This window comes from Athene noctua, chromosome 1, assembly GCF_965140245.1.
Source record: "Athene noctua chromosome 1, bAthNoc1.hap1.1, whole genome shotgun sequence".
Lineage (NCBI taxonomy): Eukaryota > Metazoa > Chordata > Aves > Strigiformes > Strigidae > Athene > Athene noctua.
The window spans coordinates 73,151,957-73,174,258 of NC_134037.1; the positions used below are offsets into that span (position 1 = coordinate 73,151,957).

At 39.5% G+C, this 22,302-nt stretch overlaps 1 protein-coding gene across 3 annotated transcripts in view; it reads right to left on the reverse strand.

Annotated features, from left to right (window-relative positions):
* MTHFD1L (methylenetetrahydrofolate dehydrogenase (NADP+ dependent) 1 like) overlaps positions 1–22,302 on the reverse strand; it is a 157,486-nt gene that overhangs the window by 53,761 nt on the left and 81,423 nt on the right. For all 3 annotated transcript variants that reach the window (XM_074896561.1, XM_074896562.1, XM_074896563.1), the window contains 4 exons: positions 14,278–14,417; positions 12,591–12,632; positions 11,422–11,522; positions 10,824–11,001 (listed from right to left, as the gene is read on the reverse strand). In XM_074896561.1, the coding sequence (XP_074752662.1) occupies positions 10,824–11,001; positions 11,422–11,522; positions 12,591–12,632; positions 14,278–14,417 (461 nt within the window). The remainder of the gene's footprint in view (positions 1–10,823; positions 11,002–11,421; positions 11,523–12,590; positions 12,633–14,277; positions 14,418–22,302) is intronic.

Sequence of the window (22,302 nt, forward strand, 5' to 3'; positions counted from 1 at the left end):
CCTTCTTTGTATTTATGACTGAATTTTAGAAAAATTAAAGTTTAAAGTAGTCTGCCTTCACATTAATAAAGAACTCCAGTAACAGAGACATCATAAGAAAAGAACCTTGCCAGGCTTTCAAGTAGCTTAAGGCAGTTAAGAGCTACTAAGGCTCAAATAAAATCCCCCCTCAGATATGAAATTTCAAAGTGAGGTTTAAAGATGTTCCACAAGACATTTTCTGAACATGCTGATTATATGATTACTGAACCTTAATTGGGTGGAATGATGTCACATTCCTGACTTCAGGCTTTTTACAGGAATCCAAGAAGTGCTAAAAAATCTAATGAGGATTGGAGATAACACATTGCAAATATCCTTGATATAATTCCTGGAAGGATTAAGCTGAATGGAATACTCAGTGACATGGATAGTCATCACACGATGATACTTCTTTCAGGTTGATTTTTAAATATGTTCATACCCACAGCAGTTTTGAACGCAGTGGACGAAATGCAAAATGTGTCCATTAATTTGCCTTTTAGGTGCTGTTTGCTTGCAGTCAAGGACTAACAGCAACAGCAAAGGCAAAAGAAATTCCACTCCCTGTTCTCAGTAGGCCAACATCAAAACTAACAGCTTTCTGGTTAAATAAATCTCTGTCAATTCGTTGAGCTGGAGATGTTAATTTAGATTCAACTAGCATTTGTGTCAAAATATTTCAAACTAATTTGACAGCAGCATAATTATTATGCCCTTAGTCTCCTTTCAGGGACCATAACTGTAGTTTCCAAATGAAACCTAGCAGGGCTCTGGCTAACATTAGAGGACACTGCTTTAATGACAGTGGTGGCAGTCTGCTCCTCCTGGGATGTGTGCAACACCTTGCATGACTCAGTCCGAGCTGGACAGTCAGACAATATCCCTACAGACTTATGTTTTTGGTTTTGTTTGGGGTTATTGTTGTGTGGTTTTTTTTTTTTAACCAGAATTTCAGATATTTTTCAGGCCAGTACCCACACCTCAAACTTTGCAAATGTAACCTCAGAAGGCTCACCAGCGGGGCAGCAGTTGTGGGAGTTTGAATGGCAAACAAAAGTGGTTTTCTGAGACCATCACACATTTTTGCAAGGCACATGCATACAAATAGTAGGGCAATGTGCACGGTCTCAGAGGAGAATTTCAGCCTATTTAATCTCACAACACAGACAGATGAGTCCTGGCTGAGCCCAATTCAGACAGAAACCAGGAGGGAGGCAGGAATGCCCTCTACACATTAACACAGCCCATGCATGCACACACAATCAGACATGCTTCTATCCTAAAGTCTCGGGAGTAGGGAAAGGAGTACACTACACCGTGCTAAGGATCCACCTGTTTCCTAGCATTTAGTAGGATTTTAAGGGAATTATCTATTTAGAATCACAACATAACAGCATTTCAAGCTAAAAAGCTTCCTGTGTTTCAATTATCAATTAATAATGTTGGGAAATTTCATTTTAATTTAACTTAAAGAAGTATCTTCCAAAGAAAAGTTACCTAGTACTTTACATGGGAATTTTTTTTTTTCCTTGAAAAAAACATAATGGTATTTATCAGAAAATAAGCTCTAGTAATTCAAGAGACTTTTTACATATATGCTGTAGCAGAAGCCTGGATGTTTACAAGACACTTGTAGGAACAATTCTTACTTTTTCTTATCTGGTCTTTAGGGCAAGTTTAGCTTTAGGTTTTCAACACATCACTGTGGAAATACTCTAACTGATGGGCACAGGCATCGACCATATGTAGTAGCGCTTCACAGTGCTAATCCATATGGAAAAGTGCTTGGCTGAATTCAAAAGGGCTGAAAAATAAGAGGCATACTGCACAATTAACTAAATCATTAAGGGATTTTAAGCTGGATTTTTGCTTCAGCTGATACCAGACTCTTCTAAAAAAAATAATGAGAGTTACCTATTTGTACCGTAAACACCTTGGTCAAATATCTGCCAGCAGAAATGTCAGACCTAGAAAAAATAAGTAATTTCACATCTTCCACTGTTTCTGTCTGAGAATTTTCCACAATGGCCTAGGATATTCCTGAACCAGTTGTTCATTCCCACTGGCAAACTACAAAGTGGCACCCTCAGGTATGCTGATGGAACTCTTTGCAGGCCACCAGTAAAACAATCTTAATGAAAGAAGGATGAACTCTCATCCAAATGGTGTGTTGATGCACCTGTATGAACAGCAACTTCAGTTTCACAGCACCTCTGCTATCTGGACAGCTGCAGTGATGATGGTATTATAAAACGTGCAGAATGTCAAAAGCATGAAAGATTTAGGATCAGCAATAAAAGCCGTTGTTCTTCTAATTTCTCTTATGTAAGTTTGTGAATGTTACACAACTAAGTACATTTAGGTGGAGAACAGGTGACAGATACACAACAGACAGTATGGATTTAGACCCAAACTGACTTTTATAGATGTGCAACTATGTATTAGTACTAATGCTGAAAGAATTGCAGCAGTTTCAGAGAAAATGATAGTATGAAATACTCAATGTAAATTTATACCGAACATAAGAAGGTGCTATGGGGCCACACAGTATAAGTAGCTGCTGACAGTTAAGTAGCTTTGATGCTTCTCTCAGAATCAAACAACCTCCCCATCCCTGCCAGATATAATGTGTGTTTCTGAAATCCCACACATTCAAGAGCTACCAAAGCCATATGCTTCTTCTGAGGCAAGCACAAACACACGTGCTTGTTGAGGCTGCCAAGCACCCACACCATAAACAGGATTATCTCCTTGGCTAAAGCATAACAAGTGCTACAGCAAAAGTGCACAAACTGCTTTCACAAATCTGTGTGGCTGTACACTTCATTACTTGACAGAGAACGATTAAACCAAGAAATCAGCGCTGCTAAAGAGGAAAACCTGTCATTCCCAAGACTGAATTGATTATCCAAGATGAAATCACACCAGTGTCACCCAGCCACACTGCTACTTCCAGGCCATCCACCCTGCAAGATGTGATGTTAGTGCAAATTGGTGCTGTTTATTACAGAGCGTTCTTCCAATACTATGAACAGCAAGGTTTTTACCAAAATGTAATTTAACAGTGTTTTATTTCTGCTAGCCTTTCCTCATATTTTCTTCACTCTTCATCTCTTTCTTCAGTTATAACAGCAGACTGTGGATTATCATTTTTCCATGAGAGGCTTGATGAGGATTCCCATGGACAGCAGACTAGCTTCAACAGACCCTCCTTTATCCTCCCTTCCTCTGCTGCTCACACTCATCTATGTGCCAGTGCAACTGAGAGGGCAGCACTGCTGTTTGTGCAGCTGCACATACCAGAGAAAGCGATCCAGGGGGAAAAAAAAAAAGAAAGTAATCCAGATCAGTTCACACATCTAGTTTACCATAAAGACAAAGCCAGTATAAAGCAGAGAGACAGAGATGGCTTAAATACTATCTCTACATAAAGAATTGCTCAAACTTAAAATCTGATCACTGGTATGTACCAGCAGAAACAGTGAGTTGGGACAGGGACATGTGGCTTGGGCTGAGATTCTTGAAATCAGCCTTGTTGCCAAAAGTCAGTATCATGTGAAACGAAACATGCAGATTACCAGGGACCTGGCTCGGGACTGTGCTCAGGATTCCCACCTTTTGTATCCTAATCTGAACACCTGACTTTGAGCTCTTTGGCTACTGGAGAAAGGAGTTCATCTTTTTAACTCATCACGTCCAATCCCTGAGACTGCTTAAAATAATCCCCGTTCCTTTCCTCCTTCCTTTCTTCTGCTGTTAAACATTCCCCCTGACTTCCTCAACAAAAGAGAGTCCAACAGAAAATGTCTCCAAAAAGCCAGAGTCAAAAGCAGTAAATCCATAGTCATACTTCATTCCACTAGGTTGCAGCTAAACCACACTACTATGAGAAGAACTGGTGTTATCTAGCTTAAATTGCATACCTTAAGTGAACACCTGTTAGTGCAGCACTGTCTGAAAAAACACAGTAATACAACATAAATATTTAAAACTATTAATCTCTGAGAAAACTTAAGATTCTGCTGAAAAACATGCATTTAACCAGAGAATATACAAAAGCACTATTCACTTGTCACTTAGACATTTAATACCTCAAGTTCTTTAAACATCCACTTTAGTCTCATTGTTTATTTTTAATTATGAGATCATCAGTTTAATAATGAGGTCACAATCACTGGGTTTATTGTTGCTAACCTGATTGTGTTTTAACAGAAATTCTTAAAATAGTTTAAAATTCAAGGCAGTGGCACTTTTTCTTTTTTAAAATTAACTTATGTATTCACTGAAAGCAATAATAAAGAATCTCTGGTTGGCTAAGTGAAACAGTATGCAGACATCACTCATTCCTCTTCTTGGGAAGGTTGCCAAATGAAAACATGTGATGGGAGTATGGCTGAAGGTGCTGTGTGGGGTGACAGAGTGCAGTGGTAAAACAATAGCTGACTCTGCACATTTGAACTTCTAGCTTTTCCCCTGGATAAAATAAAACCACATTTATTAAAGTATGTCTATATTCTGGTTCCAGAAGATCTGGAGCTGACAAAAGGATTCCCAAGTCCTTAGCACTCCTCTTCCTTTGTTGGCACAAGACAAGAGTTTGTTTTTTAATTTGTGGAAAAGCACATTCAGTCAAGTTAAACTGTTCATGAATCAACACCTAAGCCTGTGGCCTTAGAGATTTATTTTCCATTTCCCCAACTTTGAAACCCCAGCTGTGCCTAAGAAAATGGTTTCACCCAAAGAATATGAAAATAATGAAAACAAACATAAAAGTGCAGTGCTGTCAAGAGCTTGTATCCACAAAAAAAAAAAAAAAGAGAAAGTGGAAGAAAGATAGCTACAACCCTAGAACACCCAATTCAGTGAAAGAAGTGTCCAGACTCCACCAAAATCTCTTTGATGGGAGTGGGAGGAGAGGCTGGTACAGCCCTGTGGAATTCCTCTTTAATGTGGCTTCACTGCTAGATGGCTTACTAGCAGTAGGGTGGGGGCAAAGAGTTTAAAAACTAGCATACCCTGGAGGACAGCACAGCCTGCATTTCAAGATGAGAAATGTCTCTGTAGTTTATTAGGAAAAGTTTCAGTAAGGAGCATAATTTTATTTCTTCCTACTCCAGCAGTGCCTAAGGATCTTCCATTGGGTCCATACGTGACTGAAACTCTATGGGTATCTCAGAGGGGTCTAAGGCTAGCATCAAAACATAAAACTCTGCTGGCAGTGGTTCTCTGTGCGTTATCTTCTCCTCTGTGCTCTGACCACAGTCTCCAATAACACGAATGAGCTGCAAGTAATGAAGTAGGGAAGAGACTGGTCAGTGGAGAAGAAGGCTTCTTGGTGCATGTACTAGGAGAAGGGGAGTGGCTCTAAGAGGAAGGCAGAGTCAAGAAGGGCTCATGGAGCATGGGTTTGAGGACACTGACCTCCAGGGAATGACCTAAGGCAGAGTGTTTCTCCTCATTTGTAAATTGGTCATCTTTTCAACTGAATGGGGGCAGATGTCAGGGGTATTTTCTGTTTCCTCCACTAATACCATGAAGCCACTAAACCATGAAAAGCCATCCATTGTGTGTCTGCTGTCACATCAGCCCAACATACCTCTGTTCTTTTGCCTAGGTGGTGATGCTGATCCTGCCTCATGCCACATGGCTGTCCTTCCCTTCTCTTCTGTCTCCGGGAGTGTTAGCCCACTGAGCTCCAGGTGCCTTGAAGGAACCAGCAACGCACCTCTTAAAAACCTAATGCCTACCTTCATTCAGACCTGTGTTCCCTCTCCCTGCTGAGAAGGGCTGCTATAAGTCAAGGGAGAGTTCACCACAGAAGAAGAGAAGAGACTATGACAGTGAGAGAAGGCAGGTTACTCAACAGGCATGCATTAGTGGGGAATACAGGTTCCTCTACCCTGTCAAGAACAGGCACTGAAGCCAGAGAAATTTGGGGATGGGATGCGTATCTTTCCATCCTTTCCTATCCTCCCCCTAGTTATCTAAACTTGCTTTTAATGGGTCAGTCAACTTTATTTTGAGTAATAGCTTTCTGCTGCAACTTAAAGACCCATACTTCAAGAAAAGTGAACCCAGAAGGGAAGTGAACAGTGATAAGAGAGTTGATACTTTGATATTTTCCATATGTAGCAAGAATATATATTTAAAAACCCCACAGACTATTTCATAGAGAGTTCAGGAGGCCTTTAAAACAAACCCATCCTCCAAACACTGAAGAGAAATACTCAGCAAGAAACCAATTCAATAGTAAAATAAGAGAAGTTAGCGTGAATGGGGGCAAAAATCCATATTAAAACCACATGCTACTGTAGTATTTATTACAACTACTACCAATAATCTTTTAAACTATGTTATAAACTCTGGAGCCTATCATATGAAAACACATCCTTGCTCCTGAACCCCCCTTGCTTTGTGCAATTCTTTATAATGTAAGAATTTCATGGTACACTGCACCTGTTAATATCTTTTTCTTACCCTTTTAAAGTGACAACAGTGCTGGTGTTATTTGTCAGAGGTCACTTCTTGACACTGACACACATATGCACTCCCAAAATCATACATGCAGCTACTTTTTGCACTGCCCTCAAAAAACACTTGAAGCTTATTCTGTTCTCACTTCAATTCCTGAAAAACATATTCATTCATCTAATACCAAATGTCAAACAAACCCTTGCTAGAATCAAGAAGTATTAAAAAAATAAAAAGTACAAGCATCAGCTACTAGGATAAAAACAAAATCTTGCTTGCTTACAGAAACAAAGAGAACCCGAAAAGCAATCTAAAAATGGGACTACAGAACACTGTGTTATGTAGAGACACCCGAGGAAGTTTAAACAGACCGAATGAGATGCTTCAAGGAATATAACCACGTTAGCACAGTCTTCTAATTAGACTAGCTTCCTATGATTCTCAACAGGACTGCTTAGCTGAGCCCGAGTCCTGAACTGACACAACTGTGTTGTGTCCACTGTCTAAAATTGCTCATTTGGCACATGCTTGTGTATCACTGGACAAGATGGTATAAATGTATAAACATACCTCAGGATTTAGAAAAAAAATAGCTGATCCTCAACTTTTTACCAGTATTTGACAGATCTAAAAAAGACTTTCTTGTTCTTCTCACATTACACCTATTTGTAAACACCTTTCAATGAAGTCTTTGCTTTCAGATATACATTTGGAAATTACATAAAGCACTGCAGAGAGGCATGCCATTTGGAAAAAAGCCAAAGAGAGCCCAATTGATCTGGACTATCCTCTAATCAGATGTCTGACTGTACACTAACAATACAGTTTGATGCAAACTTTGGTCTAACTAATAAAAAAGAATCTAAACCAATTTTACATACAGGGGGGTTGGGTTTCGTTTTAAAATTCCCCCGGGTAATGATTTCTGACAAAATGTCAAAATGTTGAATAAACCTATTATGCCTACAGAGGTCTGTGCTGTTGGAAGTTGTTCTAATTACAGCCAGCTTTGGAAGCAAATTCTAATGAAGTTTTCCAGAGTGAGGAAAACAAAATGCACAGACATTAAAGGACTAAACGGAGACATGAATTAAAGGGAAGAACAGAGTAATCTCATAAAGACAGAGACATGCATGAAGTGGTAGTGGTTTTATGCAGAATATTTCCCCCTTTGACCTTCCAAAGGGGAAAGGAAAAAAAACCCAAACCACACCACACCAAAGCTAACCCCTTCAAACGAGGCAACTAGGACTTAATAGTATTCAAGTAACTGGACAAATCTGGCAGTCACTAGGAAGATGAAGGATGGAACTACGTCCTTTACTTACATCCCCTTTAGGCTCAATGACGGTGAAATTACCTGTCTGAATCCCATCTTACTACCTCTTATCTCTCAATTTTCTGTCATAGTTACCACTTCAAACAATAGAAATCAGTTCTCAAAGCTGCTACATCAAAAAATCCTATTACAACCTTAATTAATATGTGGGTAGGCTCATTTGAAAAAGGTGGCTTTCCTTCATGTCTCTGTGAGCCCAGTGACCAAATGACCTACCATAATGACAAGTGACAGCATGGCTGTTTCACTCTCCTACTTCCAACTGCCTTAGTCCCCATCCTTTGCACAGTAAGAATGAAACAGAAGCCTGAACTTTACACTTTACTGTTTTTGTTGGCCTGAATGTACCTTTTTACAGCATTTAAAAATCTTTATATGTTTTTATAAAATCCCTTCAACATATTTTTGAGGCTTATAATACTTGTATTAAGTTACGGGATATTAAGTTGATGTAAAGATGTGATTCATACCCTTTGTGCTTAAGCTCATGCTACTTACACAACACAAAACAATGTGTATGGGAAAGACATTAAAGTAGAAATCAATCTCAATTTTCTTTCTTCATAGAGGCAGAGTCTACCCCTACCAACCCTTTCTATTCATTCATACCACAGGATTGTAAAGCTACACAGAACATAGTAACATCAGAGCTTAAATATGGCAGTCGTCAAACGCTAATGTGCTATCTCTGTAACACGTGTCCCATGGGGAAAACTATTACATGTATTTCTGAAAGTATTTTTTCTCATTTTATTACACAAAACCCATAAAATGATATCCTCCGTTTCCAGAGTATCTATCTCATTAGAGACAAACTCATAAAGGCAAATAACGTCAATTTTTTGGCTGTAAAAATGTTCTGTTGGCAAAACACCTTGAATAGATGTTGCAGCACTTCCATTCCCAAGGTGTTTCCACCTATACTGTGAAGGCAGTGGTTAATACCAACAGTAGTTGGCTGGATTACTGACATTTGGTAAAACAGTGGGGCAGGTGGAAAGAAGAAATAAAATGGGTGCAACAGATTCAAGGTACGTATCACGGAGAAGAGAGAGAGTGAAAGACAACGGTAAGGTTTATCTACCTCAGGCTGAACTTTTTTCTGGAGAGAAAAATCGAAACAGGAACTTTCAGCCATTTAAAAGAATGAAGCTGAGGTTCTGCTGCTAAAAAATTGCATTCAAACATTTTCGAAAGAAACTTAAAATAGCATTGTCAACTGGGGCACAGGATCTGAAATTTGATAAGGGCTTCCTTGGTGCCAGAGAAGTCTATTTTGCTGCCCAAATCTTAACCCACACACATTTCGATAGTCAGATAGATCCTGAGAAATCATTTGTATAACCTCCTCAGCACTACATCCCTCTGAATCTTTCTGCCTGCATGGTGGTACTCCAGCATCATGCTTTCAGGGGTCTAAGCAGTCCTTCCTTGTAAGCTGCTCCTCTCGACAGCTCACGATGCAGTGATGTTATCTTGCAGATGACAGCAATAACAAAGTCTCCAAGACATGGAAAAAGAGTCACCATCTCTGGTAGACATAGGATTGAAACGTGGGCCACACTATCCTTCATTAGGTTATCTGACTAAGGGCCAGGCAAATTAAACACGAAGCTCAAGCAAGGATCAGAGGAACAATGATAGGTGGAGGAACCATAGTAAATGGAAAAACCTAATCAGTAGAACAACCTAATCAGTGCAAATTAGAGCACACAGAATTGCCTGCTTCCTAAGACCATCCAAGGCGAAAGATGAGACCATTGTTCTTGGTGTGAAATGCACCAAGGTGAGTCAGTGGGGAAACTCTTTCATCATAAAGCTTTGCAAACAAAAGGTGGTGATACCCTGCAGCAGCACAGGACTCATTATGGGATGTAGAAAAAAGAGCATTCTGGGACTGTGCAAAACTCATAATGGGATTTTTGAAGAGGATTGTGGGAATGTGTAAGGATTGTTAGGGCACGTTTAGTGGAAGGACCAAATACGAGGAAAGGGAGTAATCAAAGACTGAAGAGTAACAAGTATGGGAAAAAATAGAGGGGAAGAAGGAGCCAGTTGAGTGTAAAGGTGTCTGATCAGTAGTTTGTCTGATTGAGCTCTGTGCTTGAGGACCACAGTCTGTCCTCTATTCTCATTAAATCTGATTTCTGATTACCTTCTGTGTGGGTGTGCTCTCTGCTCTAGATGTGTATGTATGAACACTAGAGAACAGAAGGAGAGGTCTGAGTGCCAGCAGCTGGAGTGAGCCGTGAGCCTCAAGGGGCTTGTGAGTGCTGGTGCCAGCAACTGGAGCAAGGCAGGGACACTTAGGGCTGCTCCTGGAGAGACTGAGCATCTAAAGCCAACAGCAGCAGTGACCCACATATTGTGTGTGCCATATTGCACTAGCAGACTCCAATACCAATCAGCGTGAGAGAAGAAACAGGACTGGGCCACATGTGCTCTTCATGTTTGTCTGAGGGCTGTGGGTGTGTAAGTAGGTGCTGGTAAAGGCAGTGCTTTCTCTCTCTGTTGACCTGTCTGGCTAGGCAGACGTGTAGCTTGAGCATGCACATCCTACCTGTATAACATCCTTCTCATACCAAGAGTGAATGCTTCAGGAAGCCACAACTTGGTGCAATCCCATGACTGTGAGACAGTAACTGTACTTCATTTTAGCTGATTCTCAGGACAAACATCAAGACTGAGAGATCTTTGTGGAGAAGTGTCCCACTATAATTTGTGAATGTTCCATCTACAGACATACTTACATGTTAAACGAGAAAGTATCAGAAACATAATTCAATGCACTAAATAATGGGCATTACCAGCAAGTAACTTGGTTCCTCTGATTAGACAAGCCACAGACTGTTGTCTCTACAGCTTTTGTGATTTTAAGCCAAGCCAAGCCCCTTTTCAAGTATGTTAGATAGCTTTGTTGCAATGTTCTTGTTTTAAATCCAACACCGATACAGCATGCATTCATTAAAAAAAAATTTTTTTTAAATCTTACCTCCAAGCTGTAGAGATATTTGAAACTGTTTTTCTGATTGGCTGCCTTTTCCACAGCTTGAGCTAATTTTACTGCTCCTCTACCACCAGCCGACCAGTGATCGCAGGGTACAGCATCAAATGCTCCAGATTGCTTCGCAGTCTTACACACCAGATCAATCTCAGCAGGAGAGTCAGTTCTGCCAACCAAACAGTTCCATCTCATTAATTTGTTTAATTAGTTCTTTTTTATAACCTTATATACTTAGCCTCATTCTACCATCAGCAGTTGTAAAGTATGTCTGTATAGAAACTGCGCCACAGATATAATACATTTATATACAGCATATGTATTTACATGTTTCAAGAACACTTTCTGTAATTGTTACAGCTAATTATCATGGAAGATTAATAGTTCTGTAACAGTATATACTTTTTTTTTGTGGTTTTAAAACCTTAAGAACAAGCTAAGGATTTAAAGGTCTTTATATTCATGATGAAAAAAGGAAATTCTAACAGCTTATTTTCTTCACGCCAAAACTGGTTAATTTTAAAACCAAAAAAAGTGTGAAATTTGAACTATGGATTTACTCACAAGAGTAATGAAAAAATAGACTTACTTGAAGACGTTCAGAGCAACCACAACAGGAACTCCAAAGAGCTGAGTAATTTGAATCTGTTTCTGTAAATTACAGCAGCCATCAGCTACCAGCTGGAGGTTCTGTGCAATTAAATAAAAATTAATGGAAATGGTAAGATACATCAAGTCTTCTTCAGCCAGAGAATTTTCCATAAATTAAACTGAACATAAACAGTGCTGATCATGACAGTTGCAGGCAAGTGAAATGCTTCCAGACAATAATATTTTGGCACTTCTTATTAATACTTATTTCAATTAATAAGCAACAGACTATTTAAGTAACTAAGCAGTGTCCAAAATTTGTACATTAATACATTGCTCTCTTCTGGGACACAAGAATACAGTGCAGCTGATGACTCGTTGGCTGTCACGATTGTGAAAGGGTCGTTAGTCTCATGTTTGCAAAGTTTATAAACAAACCACAGTTGTGGGGTGGGGTTGACATACAGATGTGTTAGATGCATAGTCTTATCTATATATACAGACATATCCCAGTCAAAAGCACATACTGGATTTCCTTATTTACTCTTTTACATCACACTTTGTAGGCCTTGTCTTAATTGCAACAACACGCATATTCTTAGCCTGATAAAACCAAACCAGAAGAATTTGTGTACAGAGAAGAGACAAAGAAAGCAAACCTGTTAGAATCCACTCTTGTTTGAAGGAGTGCCATCCAACACCAGACAGATTAAACCTGTTGTTTAATGAACAGGTTAAGCTATCATTAATTTCAGAGAGTGGTTTTGACCCCTGCACCACCTGCACTCTTGTGCGTCCATAAATGCCTGTATGATGGAATAGAATGAAGAGCTGACCAGTCTGAAAACTTAGTTGTCCTGGGAAAACTACTGAAAAAGACAGATTTTTCAGCTAGCTCAGTTCCTCAGTACAATCTACCATGCAGTCACATACATAGCACACACAAGAGGGATAACACCATGTGGCTGGGGGACGATGAGATATCTGTACTTGTTGGCAATGCCTGTTACAGGTATTCACTGAATGTCAGCGTTCGAGCGTGCTGTTGTCAAACCTGAGGCTGCACACTATCCAGACAGGAATGATAAATTCTGATTCTCCATACACATATCATTTTGTCCCTTTAAACAAAAACTTATCCTCAAGTTTTATAAAAGTTCCTCTTACCTCTTCTGTGTATTCTTTCTTCAAGGGGGCACCAGCAGTTACCTGGAACAAAGTCATCACACACTAACATTTGTCACAATCCTAAATGGTCAGAAGTGCACTTTTGCTTACTTTCTATACTGCCAGTCAGCACATATGTTGTGCACAACATCACAGCTTGACTGCAGCTTCTGTTTTGTCCCAAGTTACACTGTCACAAGGAGAATAGCAACACTTCCTATTGTATTTGGGTGGCAAGATGCAGGCAGTGACTCAGCAATTAGCCGTAAAAGATTTATTAGAGAAGAGGTAATTGGATCCCATTCTACATGCTGAACAGTGTACCAGCAATGAAAGACAATTGACAGCAACCTCCAACAGCTGGTTGAAGGAGTAACAGTATCAAAGATGACTAGAAGAGGAACATCATCTTTGGGTGCCCTGTAATTAGAGCCCATGGAAAGGAACTGCACGCAAATAATTTACTTTGCTGGAAAGCACAAAGGTATAGAGACAAAGAGTATCACCAGGGTACTATACTGAGTCTCCAAGGACCACATACATTGATACCAGACACTGGACTTAGTCACTTCTGTCTCAAGCATTGGTCTTGGTCCATTTTATAGTTAACCTCCCAGTAATAGTATCTGGTATTCTACATGCCTCTATGATGCATTATGTAACCAAGTGAAAGCTTTATACTTCTAAAGACACAGATCAGACACAGATACAGTCAGTTATTAGGACATATTTCAAGTCCTGCTTTTGCTAGATTGAATGGTAAGACACGTGACAATATACTAGCCTTGACAGGCACAGAGTAATATAATTAAAAATAAAGAAAACTTGCATTAGAAGTGGACTAAAATGATAGAAAGTTACATAATTATGTCAACCTGAAAGACTGAAAAAGGACAGTTCAGCTTTAGCTCTAAGAGATGATTAGCTGTAAAAGAGACCATGCATTCCATGTAGAAACAGCTCTGCTATTTTCACCCAGTGAGACTGTTTCCCTGGCAGCATCACCTTCTTGCATCCTGCTGGTCAGATGAAAATGTTAAGTGTCTGGCTGCTTGGCTAGCAAAGTCTGATCTGATTGTATGACTGAGGAGTACTTCTACAATCAGTAATCAGGACTAAACAGCAATCAATGGCTAAATAGCAAAAAATGATACAGTGACTTCTGATACACTGGGAAAACACTTGCAAAATTTTATCAGTTAGCTCAGCATCCCTGAGACAGTTAACCTGAGCAGATTAGAAGGACAGAAAGGGTCTCCATTGAAAGAAATCTCAAAACCATCACTAACAATGTTCTTTACTTCCACTCACATACTGCAACCCGGACTCTTCTCATTCTTCCTTACTTCCAACTTTCTCAGCCTGTGACTACTTCAGTGCACTTCCAAATGCTATTTCAAAAGGCAGGGAAAAGAATGTATGTAGAAATTATAGCTTTTTTTTTTTTTTTAAATGATAACCAACTTCCATCCCTCAGCAAAATTTCATACTTCTTCAGAGCTCTTTCATTTGTGCCTTTCCATTCCTGTATTACCTTTGGAGGTAACATCTATATAATGCAGTAACTTGAGAGGGATATCTAAATACTGCCCCATAGACTACCCCCAATATTTCTTAAACCAAGGTATTTTATTTATTTCAAATATTAGCTACAATTTTATTTTCCAAGAAAGGTGCAAAAACTTACATTTGGCCCACCTCCATGCATCTTCAAAGCCCTCACTGTAGCAACAAGTACAACCACACTGGGAACCAAGCCAGAGGCTCTGCATTTGATGTTGAAGAATTTCTCCATCCCAATGTCAGCACCAAAGCCAGCTTCAGTTACTGTTAAACATTAAAAAAACAAAACAAAACCACACATAAAACATGCTTTTGGTTAAACACTGGGGGATATTTCTACTTTAGCATACAGTGCACTTAAATATACACCAGTACTCAGTTTTGAATGAACTTTCAAATAGAGGTCTATTTACATTACTGAGTCTGATTAAAAACTATTCCCCACTCAGAAATAAATTATCTTATTCTTGATATGTACAATATGTCATCAAAAGTAGTCACATGGGGGGAAAACCCCAAGCAATCCAAATCAGCTTGAATCAAAGTCTTAAAAACATTCAGCCCTCTATGTAATTACATTTATTTAAAATGTTTGCAAATTCTTACATGAAACCTCCCTCCATTATTCCTCCTCCCTTGATTTCACTAAAGATGTGCTTTCATCACAACTGATGGATCTAAATTCTCATACGTTTGCAGAACTTCTTGTTATTTCTCACTTTTGTGGAGAGGATGTTTAACTATAAACACAAACTAACAGCTAAAGTCATGTCTCAGGATAGTATTTAACAGTGAATTCTGTAAGGGGATTTCGCACCAAAGAAATAGATGTTAATGTAACATGCCTCAAGAGAAAAATATGCAGAATTAGGATACACCTGGCAAAAGTATTTTTATAGGAGAGCTACAAATAGAAGATAATCTGTATTAAATTATGTCAGTTTCTTCAAAGTTAATTTGCTCTGATTTGTCAAATATCAATTATTTCAATTGCCTCTTTTAAAATCTGAATAATTTCTTTTTATTAGATAAACACAAGCACACAGCAATTAAAAAGATCAAGGGATTAAAACTCCCTTTGGTTGAAAATTTGCCAATGTAACTATTTCCCACCAGAACACACTGAGAGCCGAGTTCAACGCATGCCTCTGGATGATGTTGAAGGGACTTTCAGCCAGACAAGTTAGGGTGGGAAAATAGCTTGCTCCAGAGGCTTCCAGACCCAACTCTAAGCAGGGCTGGTAACATGTCCTCATAACCCAAATCAGCTTGCAAAAACTAGTAAATTCCCTCTTCTTTCGCTCCCTCTTTCCTGCAATTTTGACTCTCATGCTTAGAAGGGGAGGGCTGGAACATGAACAGCTGATTGAACAATTTGGGGCTGGAAACCTTCAGCAGGGTCAATGAGGAGGAGGTACAGATCCGCTCTGCTGCTACGAGAGAAGGTATCTTTCTGTTGGCAGCCAGTATGCTTCAGGAAGTCCCTGCCTTTGTGCATTTGTCCTCAGCCCACTGTTCCTTTTCACCTCTTCTTCATTTTGCGCAGGCTGAAACAACTGCCTGCGTGGCTCTGCTCAGAGAGAGGAAATGGCTGCTGGGGCTGGGGGAGGAAGCAAGAGCTAGCAAACAAGGGGCTGGACATGTGGCAAGGAGCAGGGACCTCTTGAAACAGTAACATGGCAAGTGCTGCGATTAACATTCTCCAAAATCATTATAATAAGTATATAATTTTTTTTTAATAGCCCTGAGAAAAAGACATACCAAACATGGAAAAAAAAATAAAAAAGAGGTTTACACAAACACAATAATTCACAGGAACAAAGCTAATGTCAGGATAAGTCATATTAAAAGCAGAGCCAGGGATCACATGTCTGTTTTCCAGTAACCCCCATTCTTCTTCTCCAGTCTCTTATGTGGCACAGTATGATTAATGAGAACTCCGAGTCAGGAATATATAACCATGATCAATCTTTAATATAAACAACAGATAAACTACCAAGTAGTTGAGAGGGTGGGAAAATAATTTGTCTCTTACAAAGATTGCCAGCATATACACATAGCAGTCTCCTAACGTTTCCAAACAAAGTTTCCAGGGAGTTAATTCTTTTCATGCCAAGCCTTTTCAAGGGTCAGTTTTCTTTAGAGAAAGGGGGATTGAAAGTCTACCTTTCAATCGGAGAAAAGCAGAGATGTCAGCCTTCCAGCAGGCACAGCAACTGCTCACACACCACTTCACAGCTCTCAGGAGGTATTAGCCACCCTTCAGGCAATTCAAGCAGCCAGGGCAAACTCCCAGGAAAGCTGTGCAAGGACACCTACCTGGGTAGCTGTGCATATTCCTCTATTCTTTGCAATGCTTTCCATTGATAGGGAGTGCAAAATGCACATTTGCCTAAACAACCCAAATCTTATACTGACATCTGAAAAGCTAACTGAATACCGGTGTTCACTGGAGTGAGTGCTACAACATGGAGAATGGGTTTTCTTCATTTGAAGCAAAGGTGAGAGGAACATTGGTGCATTCTCCAGTGTGCAGAAGGAAACAGGATGTAGTAGGAAAGCTGCCTGGATGCAAGTTGCAACTCCGTTTTATTTCCTCCAAGGAGTAGTAAGAAGACAGAGTAATATGCCAAGCTATTCTATTTTAAAAGCTTTGTGCTGAAACGCTTCATACAATTACTTTCAGATTGTTTCCTGCTTTTAAATGAAAGTGTCAATGAAAAACAGACTATGAATGAGAAGTTTCAGGCTAGTCTACATTTAGAGATTATGAGATAACCAGCTAATCTCTTTAAATGTAACAACGGAAATTTAAAGTAATACATGGGTTCATTTATTTCAGTTATCATTTCTCATACATGGTTTGTCAAAGAAGACAATTACAGATTACAGGTGAAATGATGGAAGATTTTGGGGAACAAATATCTACCCTAAGCAGATGTGGTATACTGTACCTCAACTGGAGGAAAATTTATGATTCAACCACTACTACCTGCCTACACAGTCTTTTACCCAGACTCCACTCCCCTCCCCAAAAGCCTCTTCACCTTGTCCCCTCCAAGTGGCCATTTCCCAGCCCTATGAATCACTACTACCTGGGCTGCTGCCCTGTAAGCAGGTAGCGGGGTTGTAACAGATGTGACGATGCCAGCATGATGTTGATGCTTGCTTTGATTTCCTAGCACAAACACAGCAGTTTTAATGAAAGAGGTAAATGACTCGCCTTCAGCAAGCTCACAGAAAACATACAGGTATTTGCACTTCTAGTCTGAGAACACAACTCCATGGTAACATATGCCAACCCAGATCAGGGATTTTAGTCCCAGGCCTTGCTTTGCATTCTGGATCCCTTTCTTGCACTGACAAGACAGGACAATGATCCAGACAAATACTAAAACATTGTTTTCTGGGTGTAATTTTCAGTGAGCATAGCTCTCTGGATACTCTCACTGCATGGTGCAAAACTTAATTCTACAAATACTCTGTGTTTGATTTTATGCCTCAATTTTATAGTCCAAGTATCATAAGAAACATTTGAATGAAGATTAAAAATTAAAATTTCATGTATCAGCAGTGCATTACCACTACATGACTTTTAATAGTGGGCCATAGGTCAAATCTAGCAATGAATATACACATATATCTGAAGTAAACGGCATCAAAATACTCCAATAAGTTCAAATAATTTCTTCTTATAAAAGATCCATGTGAGGATGACCAAAAGCTAGGCACATTCTAACACATCAGGGCAACTGGGGAATCTTGTTTCAAAACAACAGTAGTCAAAACACAACACAATTACTACAGGTCTTTCTAGAGGTCATTTACCTAACATTTACTTCACTCAGTTCAGCTACCCAAATAACCAATTAACTAATACCAAATAACAAACAGCTTTCGTTCAGAGCAAGAACCAAAAATATCAAAATCAGGTACAAAAGGGGAAGGAAAAGCTTATAAATGTGGAATTAGGCAACAGAGATGACAAGAAGTCTGTCGGGCTGCATAAAGTCAAGAACAACTGACACTCTTCACTGAAGTCTCTAAATCCACTTCAGGGCTCAGGCAAATGAACAAATCACTCTGATGGTTTTGTTTCTTGTTTAGAATTACCAGAACCTCTTCACGGAATTACTGCCTTGCCAAGCACATCTGGGAATATTTTATCACCTACACATGACAATAGCTTAAATAGAAAGTGTCATGGTTTAAGCAGCTAATCAGATTTCATTGCCATGCTTAATACAAAATGTAATTTTTCTCTGTCTAAAAATACATCTATCATGCTATAGCTGCATAAAGTGGTTCCACATTAGTCTCACATTTACATACTGCTGAAAAGCCTTACAGAAAGTGATGTTTAGAAATTTTTTTTGAAGATACTTCACCCATAGTTGAACTTCATCTAAACTGAGGGTAATTTCTAGTGAAAGCAGCTTTTCCCTAGTCAGCCCTTTCTATCAACAGATCAATGTCAAAATAAAACATTTGTATTATAAAGGGACAAGTCAGATGCATACACATGAGGCAATGCTTTAGGACACGAATTGTGAGCCTGGATTCCTGAACAATGTAGAAGGAAATGGAAACTCTGAGCTGCAAGCTGCCATTTACTCCCCACATGTAAACATATCTGTTCTAGTGCAGCTGTCTGCTGGTAAACTCAGGAAAAAAAGAGTTCAAAGTCACAGAAGCACATGAACTGTGAACCTGGAGCTGGAGGCATGCTAACTGTAAAGTACTGATATGCTCTTGTTTAAGTAAAAAATACCAAGGTGCACAACCGCCAAGATAAACTCGGATGATCAGTGATTTCTCTAACAGGATATCATATTTTTGTTAGTATAGCTAGGGATGGATAAACCAGATGTTTGTCCATTCTTACTCTGGCAATTATTTGATGTGAACTTCCATTATTATGACTGACTTTGGAATGTAACAGATACTTTTTTTTTTTTCTTTTTTCTTTCTTTTTTCCCCCCTTTTTCCTAACAGAGGAAATCTTCCTATTCATTTTTCTTCCAGTGCATTCTCAGATGGCATGCAACACAGGGACTTGCTGCTACCACCGCTGGACACAAAGTCCAGCAGAAAACTACACATGCATGTATTAAAGGCTGAACATTTTTCATGTCATGAAGAAAATAGTTCGCATTGGCTATCAAAGATTTATGTTGTTGTTGTGAGGCCTAGGAGAAAAGGTAATACGAAAAATACTTGCCGCTTAGTTTAACAGAACATAAGCTCATTGGAAGTAATGGATACTTTTCACCCTTTGCTAAAGAAGGATGCCAGGGCATTATGTGTGGTCTGCAGAGGTACAGACACCAGAAATTTCTGACCATTAACCCCCAAACGACGCTTTTGACTGAATCAGCAGATATGGCAGTCCTGGCTTCTTAAACCAAAAGGATCATAGTTTTAACAGCTATTAATAGGTTTTCTTCCAAAGGAAGTCCTGACCAAAATAAACCTTATTCTCAGAAAGCAGATTATATGAAGTTATGTTCAACAGTAGATTACTATTCACTCAAGATTCTCTGCGTGGAATCTCCAAATGTAGACAGAAAGCTGCCCCCCTGCATGAGCACCCTCAGAGACACACACTATAAATGCCTGGTTTCTGATTCCACCAGCTTACCCTCCAAGACACAATACTCAAGCTCTAGAGCTTGAAACCTCTCCTAATAAAAATTTCTTTGGAGGAAAAAAAAATCTCCTGGAAATTTTCAACTTCCCAACACAAACAAAATATGTCACCCGAAAACAAAGATTTACATTCAAGTACCCTGCCATCATACCCCATGACAGTAGCAGTTCAATTCATGCTGCCTTCTTCCCAAGGACACTTGCCTCCAGTGGCCCAGAGTCTCAGGCCTCAGCCAGCTTCACTGCCTCCCAGCACCAAAGGCTGCACGGGGAACTTGATTCCTAGGAATACACTTGTAATAAACCATTGTAACTAATTTGCTAAGTTAAGCAAGGCGGGTACATTACGCTTGAATGATTTGTAAATGTTAAACCATAACATCCTACTGTTTGAAATATTGTAAAAATAGAATATGGTACCCTGTGTGAATCTGAAATGATTTGTAATCACTATAACCTATATTATAATTAAGATGAATGTTTGAAAATTGGATAAAATATAAAGTGTGCCATTCGTCTGGAACAATGTAACTGCTTCTCAGACCACCCCTCCACCCTCCACCCCCCACCCCCCCCCTCCCGACCTAGAGATAATATGTAACCGCTTCTCAGAACACACACACACCCCCACACACACACCCCTTGAGATAATATGTAACTGCTGCCTGAAAAAGCCCACCCAAAAATGGGATCATGAGGCTTTCAAAAGATCCAATAGGAGAAAAGTGAGCCAAGAGACCAAGGCCTCGAAGACTTTCAAAAGAATCAATAGGAGGAGGACACGTACCCCAGCAACTCAAATGACCCAATGGAAGAAGAGCAGGACAACTGTCTGACGAAAGGGGACTGGTTAAGACGGTGGTACAGGAGTATAAAAGATGCTGCTTTTTAGAACTCAGTGTGTCTTGGTGGAGCAGAGACTCCCGGCACACCCAGCGCTGTTTTCTTGTCTCTATTCAAACAACAAATTTGGAATTTGGTTTGAAGTCTTGGTGAGTCTAAATTTATTTATAACACACTTCATTCAAGTGCTGATTCCCTTGGGACCCCATAACAAGCTATTTCCACCTTTTGCCCAGAAACTTTTTTTTTTTCCTGTAAGAGATTAATTTTACCACTGAAATGCAGAGCAGCTTTAAATGAGAAACTAAAGGTTACAGCATAACCTCTCACAGGTATTCACTTTAAATACCAATTGCTGTTAACTCTCCAAGAGTGTCCCATACATTAAACAAATAGATAGTCATAATAACTCATATAGATTATTCCCAGATTACAGACAAAAAACTAGCAGAAAGTTCACTATTTGCTACAAGCCAGACAGCTGAAGATAACTTTAAAATATTGATTCTCTCACAATTAAGGGTACAATTCCTCTTTGTGGGTTTTACAGAACTGCTTATATACGTATGCTGCAGATGCTGGATTTGAAATTTGGGGGGGGCGGGGGGGGGGAATCAAACAGAAAACTCCAGGAGCTGACGGGAATGGCACTGTGTCACAGAAAGCATGCTCTGCAAATCTCCTCAGCTCTGCTGGCCTCCCCCTCTTGAAAATATACAGAAGTGCAACTGCAGTGATTCCTGCCTACAAAGCACCAATTTAGGGCATGGTTTTACACTGTGGCTGAAGCAAATGAGCACCCTGCCTTGCTGAAAGGACAATTCCTCTTCCCTCTTACGTTTTCTACCTTTCTCCTCTGCTCCCTCCCTCCCTGCTGCTCAGACTTCCCCCAGGTTTTGGCACTCATTTAATTGGGAGGTAAACTGTTGGAATTTGCTAACCAGAAAATAAACAAACAAAAAAACAGAACAAAACCCCCCAACTTATTTCCACTGGGTTAGATCTGAATCGGCTGAAGTGAGACCAGACAAGTGTCTTAACATGTTCAAATAAGCAGCAGAAGCAGACAAGCAGAAGCAGGGGGAGACTCATTTCAACAGTGGCAAACTTCATTAATCCATAGTCACCTTGTCAAACCATACTCTGATATTTCAAATGTAAAATTTGACATCTTCTTGCAGCTTGCTAGTAATGAGCTCATTATTTAGATTTATTACAGGAGATTAAAAACCTGAAGACATCTTACAAACAACAAACAATTAATTCTAATAGAAATAAAGTGAGCTGTACATGGCTTCATGGGCTATGTCTTTCTCTGAATTTCTCTGCTAAGCCTGCTGGGTTTTACAGCCACTTTCTTTTAACTCTGGTGTCCTATACTTATGTAAAGGCCTATAACTCATTGGTTAAGTGTTTGCCCCTGACATGAATTGTAATGCATAGCTGAATACAGTAATCAAACATACACAGCTCCCCCTTTTCTAACCTCCTTCTGTGACAATATTAACTAGAAAAAAAAATAAAACAAAATAACTGTAAATTTTAGGCTGCATCCTTTTACCATTCATAGCACGTTTCCTTTGAGGTAACAAAGTATCATTTGCTCATAAGACAGATGACCACATTTTTAAAATGGAGCACAACTAATGGCACAGGA